This window comes from Thunnus maccoyii, chromosome 8 (assembly GCF_910596095.1).
Source record: "Thunnus maccoyii chromosome 8, fThuMac1.1, whole genome shotgun sequence".
Classification (NCBI taxonomy): Eukaryota; Metazoa; Chordata; class Actinopteri; order Scombriformes; family Scombridae; genus Thunnus; species Thunnus maccoyii.
This window is the reverse complement of record NC_056540.1, coordinates 16,389,592-16,404,157: the sequence shown is the minus strand read 5'-3', so window position 1 is coordinate 16,404,157 and position 14,566 is coordinate 16,389,592. Positions and strand designations below refer to the sequence as shown.

At 39.8% G+C, this 14,566-nt stretch overlaps 3 protein-coding genes and 1 pseudogene across 3 annotated transcripts; all 4 read right to left on the bottom strand.

Annotated features, from left to right (window-relative positions):
• Positions 1 to 304: 304 nt before the first annotated feature.
• LOC121902320 lies at positions 305 to 2,711 on the bottom strand (annotated as a pseudogene).
• A 2,709-nt stretch (positions 2,712 to 5,420) lies between these two features.
• On the bottom strand, positions 5,421 to 7,790 carry LOC121902520 (protocadherin alpha-3-like). The gene has a single exon (XM_042419854.1). The coding sequence runs from the start codon at positions 7,788 to 7,790 to the stop codon at positions 5,421 to 5,423; it is 2,370 nt and encodes a 789-aa protein (XP_042275788.1).
• Positions 7,791 to 7,943: 153 nt separating this feature from the next.
• Positions 7,944 to 10,580, bottom strand: LOC121902319 (protocadherin alpha-8-like). Its single transcript, XM_042419579.1, has 2 exons — positions 8,226 to 10,580; positions 7,944 to 7,961 (listed from the first exon to the last, which is right to left on the bottom strand). Exons 1-2 carry the CDS (start codon positions 10,578 to 10,580, stop codon positions 7,944 to 7,946), a joined length of 2,373 nt encoding a protein of 790 aa, XP_042275513.1.
• A 1,415-nt stretch (positions 10,581 to 11,995) lies between these two features.
• Positions 11,996 to 14,359, bottom strand: LOC121902318 (protocadherin alpha-8-like). The gene has a single exon (XM_042419577.1). It carries the CDS (start codon positions 14,357 to 14,359, stop codon positions 11,996 to 11,998), a length of 2,364 nt encoding a protein of 787 aa, XP_042275511.1.
• Between the last annotated feature and the right edge of the window lie 207 nt (positions 14,360 to 14,566).

Genomic DNA, 14,566 nt, shown 5'->3' with positions numbered 1-14,566 from the left:
AATTCTAAAACATCCTAAAATAATATGCATTGTCACTAGTGCATTATCAAAATTACAGATGCTGAATGTTCGCTGCGAGTGTAAAGGATCCATCCGGTACTGAAATGTGAAAACCCATCCCACAAAGGGGAGGACCCATATCTCTGACAAAGGGCTTCTCTTGAAACACTTTTCTGCTCACATACTGACACCAAGTGATCACTTTCCAGTTAATTTGTTCCTCCCCAAATATAACACAGTTTATGGTTTAGCTCATTTAAAATAATAATGCCGAATTCATGAAGAAGCACACATACTGCACATATTAGCTCGTAAAAAAAGACAGCACTACCCGCATTAAGTAGCAAAAATAAAACCTTGTAACACAGCTTACCTCTCCAGATGTCCTTCTTCTGTCGGGAAACACGAGGGTATTTGCATTGCTTCCAGGAACTATAGTAGACCCTATACTCATCCTGGGTCCAACTAACATGTACCGCTTGTCTCCGGATCTGTACTGGATGCTGTGACACAGTGTCCCATCATAATTTGCGTCTTGTAAGTACTTGGATGTATAGTCTGTAGTTTTGGAGCACTGCATCGCAATTAGAACGATGATACTGATGAGAAAAAGTACAGAAACTGAGCCCAAAGTTATCATCAGATAAAAAGTCACGTCACCCCCCTCATCATCTTTTGCTGCACTTTTAACATCAGAAGCTGCAAAAGCCTCTTTGGGCTCCACAAGTTTGACAATCACAGTAGCTGTTGCTGAGAGAGAAACGTTCCCATTGTCTTTGACCAGTATGACCAGTTTATGCTCAGCCTCGTCTGTCTCTGTGAATGAGCGAAGTGTTCTGATCTGTCCTGTGTAGCGGTCCAAACCAAAGAGACTGTGGTCAGTAACTTGCTGCAGTGAAAAGAGTAACCAGCCGTTATATCCTATATCAGCGTCATAGGCTCTGACTTTAGTCACCAAGTGTCCTGCGTTCACATTGCGGGGAATCTCCTCCACACCTTCAGCAGAACCGTTAGAGCTGACTGGATACAGGATGACTGGAGCGTTGTCGTTCTGATCCAGAATGAACACGTTCACTGTGACGTTGCTGCTTAGTGACGGAGTTCCAGAATCTGTGGCAACAACTTGGAACTGGAACGTTTTCAGAGTTTCAAAGTCAAAACTTTTTAGCGCGGTGATGTGTCCATTATCAGAGTTTACATTAAGGAAAGACATTATTTCATTTCCATTTTCTCCTCGAAGAATATGATAAGAAATTGCTGCGTTTTCATTCACATCATTGTCTGTTGCACTTACAGAGAACATAGATAATCCAGCAACGTTATTTTCCGAAAGATAAAACTGTAAAGGGTTTTGGTCGAAATATGGTCTGTTGTCATTTATGTCTGATATTTGAATATTCAGGGTTTTAAAAGTAGATAAGGGAGGCTCACCACAGTCGGTGGCTTTTATTGTTATTTCATAATGTGACACCTCCTCTCGATCCAAAAATCCTTTAGTGACAACTGAATATGTGTTCTCCTTATAGGAGGGCTTTAATTCAAAAGGCACATCTGAGGTTATACTTGAAATAATTTTTCCATTGACACCAGAATCTTTATCTCTCACACTGATGAGAGAAATAACAGTGCCAGGCTTTGAATCTTCAGACACTGTATTTGACAGTGATGTGATTTCTATTTCTGGTGGATTATCATTAATGTCTTTTATCTTAACAATGACCCTACACCTGCTTGTTAATGGAGGTGATCCTTTATCTGATGCCTCAACTTCTAGTTTATAAATCTCAGATTCCTCAAAATCCAATCCTCCTTTCAATTCAATTTGTCCACCTAAACTATCGAGTTCAAATATGTCATAGACTTTACGTGCTAATGTTTTGCTAAGGCTGTACTCTATTTCTCCGTTAGTACCTTCATCTGGATCTATTGCATTCACTCTTGTTACAGTTGTACCAACTGGAAGGTTTTCATATAATTCAATTTGGTAAGTATCCTGACTAAATATCGGACGATTATCATTGATATCAAGAACAGTAATGGAAACATTTAGTGTGCCTGATCTTTGAGGTTTACCTCCATCAACTGCTGTAACTAATATTAAGTGTTTATTCTTTTGCTCTCTGTCTAATGACTTCTTCAGCACTAAAAATGGTATTTTATCTTCATCGCTATGACTAATATCTATTTCAAAGTGATCGTTTGCCGTTAATGTATATGTGCGGACAGAGTTTATTCCTGCGTCGGGATCACGGGCTGCGTGCAGTTGAAATCGCGTTCCCGGAGATGTTTGTTCGCCTATTTCAAATGTCTGTTCCTTTTCAGAAAAATTAGGGGAGTGGTCATTAACATCAGTAATTTCTACAACTACATAGTGCACTTCTAAAGGGTTTTCAACAAGGATTTTTAGCTCCATTAAGCATGCACCACTTCCCTGACAAATCTCCTCTCTGTCGATTTTCTTACGGACCTGTAAGGCACCGTTGTCCGGGTTTACCTCGAAAAACGCGTCCGCGGATCCAGAAACCACTCGGAATCGTCGGTCAGTCAAGGAGGTTTTGTCCAAACCAAGATCCTTAGCAACATTTCCAACAACAGTTCCTTCTTTGACCTCCTCTGGAACAGAGTACCGTAATTCAGCCAAAGCTTGCTCTCCGAAAAACAGCAGTAGAGACAAATAAAAACCAAACCAACAGAAGCCCCATGATCGACATCGTCTTTCGCTTTCCATCCTTATCCAAAAACACACACTGTACACACTCCAGCCCGTTTCTGCAACAAATAATTCTTTACATCAGCCGGGCGAGTATCGCATGTTTAGAGAAAACGCCACAGATCCTCATGCGACTTGCATGTTTAAATTGAATGCATCCTAAGTCGTGAGGCGGTAGACAAAAGCTTTGTTAGAGGAGGGACTGAGTCCTTCATGGCCTTATTGGTGTAACAGTGACACCAAGAGGACAACACTTTACACAATTTAGTTAAAATTGTATACTACAGTAGGTTATACTGTATAGATTAGTTTTGAAATACATCTGGGGATATCAAAAAAAAGCTGAGAAGACGCTGGTCGTGAAAACCATCATGATCACAAACAGTTCACAACCATTTAAAAGACTCCAAGGTTCTTATGGTTACATCCTTATTATGCGTTTTTTTTATTTTTCTTTCTTTTTATTATTCTTTCTCTCTCCCTCTATGCTATACACACGAAAAAGGACAATAGATGAGATTTAATATGCACAAAAAGGTTATAAATAGTTGAAACTCTTACGTGGTATACAAACAAGGGTTTCTGGAATATACTAGCCTACTTATTTTACCATGTTTACTCTGCTTTGCTCTACTTTTCGCTTGACATTAGTATGACCTTTGAATTTCAGCACCATGGACAGCGATCACAAACAGAACTTTTCTGAACTTAACCACAGAATTTAGGTGCTTAATTATTATGCCTCTTACATAATGTATATAAATACTTACAATCAACCACATCTTATAGCACTTTACTTTAAAATATTTTATCAATATCTTAGTAATTTTTGAAGGTAATTGCTAAAACTGACCAAAAATTAACTTTACCAACACCCTCCCAAACACACACCTCAATCCCAAAGATGTAAGTTTTGTAGTTCTTCTCACTGGGAAATAAATGTTTTATTTTTTCATTAAAAACAGAAACACTTCTAGTACTCATAATGGCTTTGAGAGTATAACTGTTTGCATAATCTAGCCAAAGGTTGTGAAGAGCTAAGCAAACAGAACCAGGGAGCTGAATCCAACATTATTGTATGCTGACTGGCAAAGTTAAATCACCTCTCACGGAAACCGAGTACACGCTGACATATATGTTGAACAGTTATGACATTAGGTTCAAAATGCTGTCTCAGACAACAGAATTCCACAAACCTTATGTAATATCAACAGAAAGCATAGTAATTCCTCAAAGTTGTTTGTTGTTTGTATTTAATGGGAACTGTAGTAGTCTTGGTCACTATGCAATGGGATTTTAGGGCAAACATGTCCTTGTAAACCACAGTGTTATTCAAAACATTTCTTTGTAAGCAGCAATACATATTGAAGGCTTACCTCTACAGATGTTCTCCTCCTGTCAGGAGCCACCAGAGTATTGGCATGGCTGCCCGGAACTATAGTAGATCCTATACTCATTCTGGGTCCAACTAACATGTACCGCTTGTCTCCGGATCTGTACTGGATGCTGTGACACAGTGTCCCATCATAATTTGTTTCTTGTAGATATTTAGAAGTATAGTCTGTAGTTTTGGAGCACTGCATTGCAATCAGCACGATGATACTGATGAGAAAAAGTACTGAAACTGAGCCCAAAGTTATCATCAGATAAAAAGTCACATTACTCTCCTCATCATCCTTAGTTGCACTTTTAACATCAGAAGCTGCAAAAGCCTCTTTGGGCTCCACAAGTTTGACAATCACAGTAGCTGTTGCTGAGAGAGAAACGTTCACCTCAAAAAATTTATCCTTATATCCAGACACAACACGGAACCGTCGTTCAATCAAAGATGGTTTGTCTAAACCAAGATCCCTCGCAACATTTCCAACAACAGTTCCTTCTTTCACCTCCTCTGGAATCGAATACCTTAATTCAGCCACAGCCTGCTCTCCGAAAAACAGCAGCGAAAGAGACAAATAAATAGCAAACCAACAGTAGTCACTTGACCGTCTTACGCTCCCCATCATTATCAAAGATCATTAACACGCAGGTGTCTGTTTCTATGAATGATCAGTTATCCATACCCGTACAGTTTAATATCGCATCTTTAGAAAAACGCACCACACGGTCTAATCCGACTGGCATGCTTACGTCAAATGCTTTGAGGTACCAAACAAAAGCTTTTTCAGGGGAGGGACGAACTCTTGTATGGCCTCGATGATATTATAGTGACACCAAGAGGACAGAATTGTATACCACTTTAAATTGTATGAATGCATACTACATTATAGTTATATATTTTGTCAGCATACCTGCAGAGATCAGAAATAAGATTGGAAACTGTCGGAAATGCCTGAAACGTTCTGAATTAGCAATATGTTATAATCGAAACACTTACAGGAGCTACGTATTCATTCAAATGAAGAACTATGAAAAAAATCAAAACATTCCATTAGTCATTCACTCTTGTTGGCCGGGAAACAGTAAAGCCGATGTATTTCAGGACCCTGGACAGCTATCACAACTCTTCACATAACTAAATAGTCCTGTGCTCAATTAGCAAGCTCGTTGCAAGATGCATACTCAAATACAGTATACTTTTTCCCCCAACACTTTCTTCACAGAGGAAGGTAATTATTTAGTCCATTAGTTCGTTGTTTTTGGTAATCATAATGGTCTTCAGGGTGTATATTTATGTACAGGAGACACAAACAAAATGGGCTAGGATATTTTAAAGTCTTACCTCTCCAGATGCTCTCCTCCTGTCAGGAAGCACCAGAGTATTGGCATGGCTGCCTGGGACTATAGTAGATCCTATACTCATTCTGGGTCCAACTAACATGTAGCGTTTGTCTCCAGATCTGTACTGGATGCTGTGACACAGTGTCCCATCATAATTTGTATCTTGTAGATACTTAGAAGTATAGTCTGTGGATTTTGAACACTGCATTGCAATCAGCACAATGATACTGATGAGAAAAAGTACAGAAACTGAGCCCAAAGTTATCATCAGGTAAAATGTAACATTGTCTTCCTCGTCAGCTTTTGCAGAACTTTTGATATCAGAAGCTGCAAAAGCTTCTTTGGGCTCCACAAGTTTGACAATCACAGTAGCTGTTGCTGAGAGTGAAACGTTCCCATTGTCTTTGACCAGTATGACCAGTTTATGCTCAGCTTCGTCTGTCTCTGTGAATGAGCGAAGTGTTCTGATCTGTCCTGTGTAGCGGTCCAAACCAAAGAGACTGTGGTCAGTAACTTGCTGCAGTGAAAAGAGTAACCAGCCGTTATATCCTATATCAGCGTCATAGGCTCTGACTTTAGTCACCAAGTGTCCTGCGTTCACATTGCGGGGAATCTCCTCCACACCTTCAGCAGAACTGTTAGAGCTGACTGGATACAGGATGACTGGAGCGTTGTCGTTCTGATCCAGAATGAACACGTTCACTGTGACGTTGCTGCTTAGTGACAGAGTTCCAGAATCTGTGGCGACAATTTGGAACTGGAACGTTTTCAGAGTTTCAAAGTCAAAACTTTTTAGCGCCAAAATATCTCCATTATCAGAGTTAATGTTAAGAAATGACGTCACTTTATTTTCATAACCTGCGTTCCTCAGAATGTGATACGAAATAAGCGCATTATCTCCCTCATCACGATCAGACGCGCTCACGGAAAACACAGAGGCTCCTGGGGGATTATTTTCGGTAATGTAGAAAGTATAGGGACTCAATGAAAACTCCGGACAGTTATCATTTGTATCTGACACAAAAACGCTAATAGTCTTTTCGGATGTTAAGGCTGGCTCGCCTGCGTCTTTGGCGATTATTGTAATATTATATCTTGATTGTTGTTCCCTGTCAAGCTGTGACTTAGTGACAACAGCAAACATGTTATCTTGTATTGATGGCGTTAATGTAAAAGGACTGTCTTCGGCGACGTAGCTTATTATTTTGCCGTTCATGCCAGAGTCCAGATCAGTAATGCTGATAAGCGCTACAGTTGTTCCAGGTCTAGAGTCCTCTGAAACTGCACTTGACAGTGATGCCACTTCTATCACGGGCGCGTTGTCATTTATATCTGCAATTTTAATGATTACACTTTTATCTGTTCTGAACGGAATGATTCCCTTATCAGAAGCCTGTATATCTATGTCATAGCTGTCTTGTTCCTCAAAGTCCACACGACCTTTCACAATTATCTCTCCAGTAACAGAGTCAATATCAAACAGCTCTCGAATTTTACTTTTTACATCACTTCCAAATGAATAAACAACTTCTCCATTAGGACCGTCGTCTAAGTCGGTTGCGTTAACTTGAGTGACTGTCGTGCCGACTAGGGCGTTCTCTTGTAGAACGGCTGCATATGTATCTTTGGTGAACACTGGCATATTGTCATTGACATCTAAAACATCTATGTATATTTCAATCGTGCCTGTCTTTGGGGGGTTTCCACCATCAGTAGCTGTCAGCACCAATTTATGGCTACGTTTGGCCTCTCTGTCCAGCTGCCTCTGTAACTGTAAAATTGGAGTTTTCCCATCTCTTCCTCGATCTTTAACCTCTAGACGGAAATGGTCATTCTGACTGATTTTATACTGTTGAACAGAGTTTGTGCCACCGTCAGGGTCGTGGGCATTTTGTAACTGATATTTTGCCCCCGGTAACGCAGACTCGAAAATTTGAAGCCTTTTTGTTTTCTCTGGAAATGCGGGAGAGTGGTCGTTCAAATCTGTTATCTCTACGGTGACATAATGTACTTCTAGTGGGTTTTCAAGAACAGTTTTAAGGTTAATTAAACATACACTGCTCTCCTTACATACTTCCTCTCGGTCAATTTTATGTATCGCATAAAGGACCCCGTCATTCTCATTTACCTTGAAAAGAGGTTCAGTCGAGCCAGACATGATACGAAATCCCCTCTGCTTCATTATATTCAGGTCTATTCCCAAATCCTTAGCTATATTGCCAACAAAACTTCCCTCTTTGAGCTCTTCAGATATGGAGTATCTCAGCTGTGCCGAGGCTGCTCCGAAAAACAAAAGCAAAACCAGAACGCCGAACAAATGTGGCCGCTGTCGCCATGACTCCCATCCTCTTTGTTTCATGTTTTGGGGTAAAAGTACGAATCCAAATGCGTCCATAATTATCCACTTGTCTAGATTTTTGTATCCATTACAGCATGACGTATATTCAATTATCCTTGTAATGTGTTTCACGAAAGAAGAATAGTCACCTTGCGGTTATTCCAAGACTGACAGCTAAATGTTGTAACCAGACTGAACGTAGAAGGGGCGGACTCATGTGTATCCTGTTCTTAGAAGCTATACTGATAAGATACTGCCACCCTGTGAATGTGCGTAATAACGCATTTTATCACTCCAAATTGATCAGTACCAAATGTCACAATATATGTAAGTGTTTTGAATATGTTATATGTACGTTTGTTGAAATGATCCTCATGTGGGCTCAATTCATATCCAATAATGACAAAAGTAAGCCTTAAGTTATAGTATATATAGCAAATACAAATATTTACTCACCTCTCCAGATGCTCTCCTCCTGTCAGGAAGCACTAGAGTATTTGCATGGCTGCCTGGGACTATAGTAGATCCTATACTCATCCTGGGTCCAACTAACATGTACCGTTTGTCTCCAGATCTGTATTGGATGCTGTGACACAGTGTCCCATCATAATTTGTGTCTTGTAGATATTTAGAAGCACAGTCTGTGGTTTTGGAGCACTGCATTGCAATCAGTACGATGATACTGATGAGAAAAAGTACAGAAACTGAGCCCAAAGTTATCATCAGGTAAAAAGTCACGTCATTCCCCTCATCATCCTTTGCTGAACTTTTAACATCAGAAGCTGCAAAAGCCTCTTTGGGCTCCACGAGTTTGACAATCACAGTAGCTGTCGCTGAGAGTGAAACGTTCCCATTGTCTTTGACCATTATGACCAGTTTATGCTCAGCCTCGTCTGTCTCTGTGAATGAGCGAAGTGTTCTGATCTGTCCTGTATAGCGGTCCAAACCAAAGAGACTGTGGTCAGTAACTTGCTGCAGTGAAAAGAGTAACCAGCCGTTATATCCTATATCAGCGTCATAGGCTCTGACTTTAGTCACCAAGTGTCCTGCGTTCACATTGCGGGGAATCTCCTCCACACCTTCAGCAGAACCGTTAGAGCTGACTGGATACAGGATGACTGGAGCGTTGTCGTTCTGATCCAGAATGAACACGTTCACTGTGACGTTGCTGCTTAATGACGGAGTTCCAGAATCTGTGGCGACAACTTGGAACTGGAACGTTTTCAGAGTTTCAAAGTCGAAACTTTTTAGCGCTGAAATCAGTCCATTCTCTGAATTTATATTTAGGAAAGATGTTACATCATTTTCACTCCCTGCTCTCACAATATGATATGAAACAGCTGCATTTTCATTCACATCATTGTCTGTTGCACTTACAGAGAATATTGACGCTCCAGCTAAGTTATTTTCTACCAGGTAGAACTGTAATCGGTTTTCGTCGAAATGTGGACTGTTGTCATTTACATCCGATATCTGAATGTCAAAGGTTTTAACAGTAGATAAGGGAGGCTCACCACAGTCGGTGGCTTTTATTGTTATTTCATAATGTGACACCTTCTCTCGATCCAAAAATTCCTTAGTGACAACTGAATACGTGTTTTCCTTATAGGAGGGCTTTAATTCCAAAGGCACGTCATTGGCTATGCTTGAAATAATTTTTCCATTGACACCCGAGTCTTTATCTGTTACACTGATGAGAGAAATAACAGTGCCAGGCTTTGAATTTTCGGACACTGTATTTGAGAGTGATGTGATTTCAATTTCTGGTGGATTATCATTGACGTCTTTTATCTTTATAATGACTCTACACCTGCTTGTTAATGGAGGTGTTCCTTTATCTGATGCCTCAACTTCTAGTTTATAAATCTCAGATTCCTCAAAATCTAACCCTCCTTTTAATTTAATTTGTCCACTTAACCTATCGAGTTCAAATATCTCGTAGACTTTTCGTGCTAATGATTTGCTAAGGCTGTACTCTATTTCTCCGTTAGCCCCCTCATCTGGATCCATTGCATTCACTCTTGTAACGGTTGTACCAACTGGAACGTTTTCATATATTTCAATTTGGTAAGTATCCTGACTAAACATTGGACGATTATCATTACTGTCAAGAACAATAATGGAAACATTTAGTGAACCTGATCTTTGAGGTTTACCTCCATCAACTGCTGTAACAAATAACGAGTGCTTAGTATTTTTTTCTCTGTCTAAGGACTTCTTCAGCACTAAAAATGGTATTTTATCTTCATCGCTTTGACTAATATCTATTTCAAAGTGATCGTTTCCCGTTAATGTATATGTGCGGATAGAGTTTATTCCAGCATCAGGATCACGGGCTGCGTGCAGTTGAAATCGTGTTCCCGGAGATGAATGTTCCGCTATCTCAAATGTCTGTTGCTTCTCAGAAAAACTAGGGGAGTGATCATTTACATCAGTAATTTCTACAACCACATAGTGTATCTCCAGGGGGTTTTCAACAAGGATTTTTAGCTCCATTAAGCATGCACCACTTCCCTGACAAAGCTCCTCTCTGTCGATTTTCTTATGGACCTGTAAGGCACCGTTGTCCGGGTTTACCTCAAAAAACGCGTCCGCGGATCCAGAAACCACTCGGAATCGTCGGTCAATCAACGAGGATTTGTCCAAACCAAGATCCTTAGCAACATTTCCAACAACAGTTCCTTCTTTCACCTCTTCTGGAACAGAGTACCGTAATTCAGCCAAAGCCCGCTCTCCGAAAAACAGCAGTAGAGACAAATAAAAACCAAACCAATAGAAGCCCCATGATCGGCATCGTCTTTCGCTTTCCATCCTTATTCAAAAAGACGTATATACACTCCAACCCGTTTCTGCAACAAATAATTCTTTATATCAGCCAGGCGAGTATCGCATGTTTAGAGAAAACACCACAGAGCCTCATGCGACTCGCATGTTTAAATCAAATGTATCCTCTGCCGTGAGGTGGTAGACAAAAGCTTTGTTAGAGGAGGGACTGAGTCCTTTATGGCCCTATTGATGTTACAGTGACACCAAGAGGACAACACCTTAGACAGTGTAGTTAAAATGGTGTACTAGGTGATACAGTTTTGTCAAGAAATCCACCACAGAATATTAGAGAAGCTGAGGAGAAGCTTGTTTTGAAAACCAACATGATCACAAACAATTCACAATGATGTAAAAAAAAAAGAAAAGAAACCTTCAAAATTCTTAAATTCTTAAGGCTGCATCCTTGTTGTTTGTTCATTCTTTCTCTCTCCCTCTCTGTTACACACAGGAAAAAAGACATTACAATGAAATAAAATATACACAACAAGATTATAAATAGTTGAAACTCCTAAGTGGTAATACAAACAAGGGTTTGTGGAAAAATACTAGCCTATTTATTTTAACATATTTCCTCTGCTTTGCTCTACTTTTCACTTGACAGTAGTGAGGCCTTTGAATTTCAGCACCATGGACAGCGATCACAAGCAGAGTTGCAGCCTTTTTCTCAACTTAACCACAAAATGTTGTACTCAATTATTATGCCTTTTACACAATGCCTATACTGTATATATTTACAATCACCAACAACGTACAGAACTTTACTTATGATGTTGTAAAAAATGTTGAAAGTCAGTGCTAAAACTCTTTACCAACACCTTACCAAACAGACACCTCAGTCACAAAGGTATAAACTTTTTTATTCTTTCTTCTCCCTGGGAAGTATTTCCTCTTTTTTCTTCATTAAAAACAAACACTTTTGTTACTCTTAAAGTCTTTGAGAGTATAACAGTATGCATAACCTTTCCAAAGGATGAGAGGAGCTAAGAGTAAATTGTGGAGCAGACAGGATCTAGCATATAAAACCAGTGACTTGTGTCCCACATTATTATATGCTAAGTTAAATCATTTCTCCCAGAAATAGAGTACTCACTGACATATACAGTACTAATCAAATGTTTGGACACACCTTCCTATTCACTTGAATGATGAAGTGTGTCCAAACTTTTGACTGGTACTGTATGTCAAACAGTTATGACCTTGGATTAAACGTGCTGAATCAGGCAACAAGTCCACAAACCTTACATAATATCAACAGAAAGCTTCTTTCCTAAGTTTTTGCTTCTTTGTATTTGATAGGAACTGTAGTAGTGTGGATCACTATGCAATTGGATGTTAGAGCAAATATTTGCTAGAAAACCACAGTGTAATTCAAAACAGTTCTTTGTAGGCAGCGCTACATATTAAAGCCTTACCTCTACAGATGTTCTCCTCCTGTCAGGAGCCACCAGTGTATTGGCATGACTTCCCGGGACTATAGTAGATCCTATGCTCATCCTGGGTCCAACTAACATGTAGCGTTTATCTCCAGATCTGTATTGGATACTGTGACACAGTGTCCCGTCATAATTTGTTTCTTGTAGATATTTAGAAGTATAGTCTGTGGTTTTTGAACACTGCATTGCAATAAGTATGATGATACTGATGAGAAAAAGTACAGAAACTGAGCCCAAAGTTATCATCAAGTAAAATGTAACATCGTCTTCATCGTCAACTTTTGCAGAACTCTTAACATCAGATGCTGCAAAAGCCTCTTTTGGCTCCACAAGTTTAACAATCACAGTAGCTGTTGCCGAGAGTGAAACGTTCCCATTGTCTTTGACCAATATGACCAGTTTATGCTCAGCCTCGTCTGTCTCTGTGAATGAGCGAAGTGTTCTGATCTGTCCTGTATAGCGGTCCAAACCAAAGAGACTGTGGTCAGTAACTTGCTGCAGTGAAAAGAGTAACCAGCCGTTATATCCTATATCAGCGTCATAGGCTCTGACTTTAGTCACCAAGTGTCCTGCGTTCACATTGCGGGGAATCTCCTCCACACCTTCAGCAGAACCGTTAGAGCTGACTGGATACAGGATGACTGGAGCGTTGTCGTTCTGATCCAAAATGAACACGTTCACTGTGACGTTGCTGCTTAGTGACGGAGTTCCAGAATCTGTGGCGACAACTTGGAACTGGAACGTTTTCAGAGTTTCAAAGTCGAAACTTTTTAGCGCGGTGATGTGTCCATTATCTGAATTAATGTTTAGGAAAGACGACATTTCATTTCCATTTTCTCCTCTAACAATGTGATATGAAATAGCTGCATTGTCATTCATATCATTGTCCGTAGCGCTTACAGAGAATATTGACGTACCAGCAATGTTATTTTCTGAAAGGTAAAACTCTAAAGATTTTTTTTCGAAATGTGGTCTGTTGTCATTCACATCCAATATTTGAATATTCAGGGTTTTAAAAGTCGATAAGGGAGGCTCGCCACAGTCGGTGGCTTTTATTGTTATTTCATAATGTGACACCTCCTCTCGATCCAGAAACCCCTTAGTGACAACTGAATATATATTGTCCTTATAGGAGGGCTTTAATTCAAAAGGCACGTTATTTGTTATGTGTGAAATAATTTTTCCATTGACACCTGAGTCTTTATCTGTCACACTGATGAGGGAAATGACAGTGCCAGGCTTTGAATCTTCAGACACTGTATTTGACAGTGATGTGATTTCAATTTCTGGTGGATTATCATTGACGTCTTTTATTTTAATAACGACTCTACATCTTCCTGTTAATGGAGGTTGCCCTTTATCCGATGCCTCAATATCTACTTTATAGATTTCTGATTCTTCAAAATCCACGATTCCTTTCACTTTAAGTTCTCCACTTAAACTATCCAGTTCAAAAATGTCATAAACATTACGTCTCAAGGTTTTACTAAGGCTGTACTCTGTTTCTCCATTAGTGCCTTCGTCTGAATCCATTGCGTTTAGTCTTGTAACAGTTGTACCAACTGGAACGTTTTCATATATTTCAATTTGGTAAGTATCTTGACTAAACATCGGACGATTATCATTACTGTCAAGAACAATAATGGAAACATTTAGTGTGCCTGATCTTTGAGGTTTACCTCCATCAACTGCTGTAACAAATAATAAGTGTTTATTGTTTTGCTCTCTGTCTAAGGACTTTTTCAGCACTAAAAATGGTATTTTATCTTCATCGCTTTGACTAATATCTATTTCAAAGTGATCGTTTGACATTAATGTATATGTGCGGATAGAGTTCATTCCTGCGTCGGGATCACGGGCCGCGTGCAGTTGGAATCGCGTCCCTGTAGATGTTTGTTCAAATATTTCAAATGTCTGTTGCTTTTCAGGAAAACTAGGGGAGTGATCATTTACATCAGTGATTTCTACAACGATATGGTGCATTTCCAGTGGATTTTCAACAAGGATTTTTAGCTCCATTAAGCATGCACCACTTCCCTGACAAAGCTCCTCTCTGTCGATTTTCTTACGGACCTGTAAAGCACCGTTGTCCGGGTTTACTTCGAAAAATGTATCCTTATATCCAGACACAACACGGAACCGTCGTTCAATCAAAGATGTTTTGTCCAAACCAAGATCCTTCGCAACATTTCCAACAACAGTCCCCTCTTTCACCTCCTCTGGAATAGAATACCTTAATTCAGCCACAGCCTGCTCTCCGAAAAACAGCAGTGGAAGCGACAAATAAATAGCAAACCAACAGTAGTCACTTGACCGTCTTACGCTCCCCATCATTATCAAAGATCATTAACACGCAGGTGTCTGTTTCTATGAATGATCAGTTCTCCATACCCGAACGGTTTAATATCGCATCTTTAGAAAAACGCCCCACACGGTCTAATCCGACTGGCATGCTTACATCAAATGCTTTGAGGTACCAAACAAAAGCTTTTTCAGGGGAGGGACGAACACTTGTATGGCCTCGATGATATTACAGTG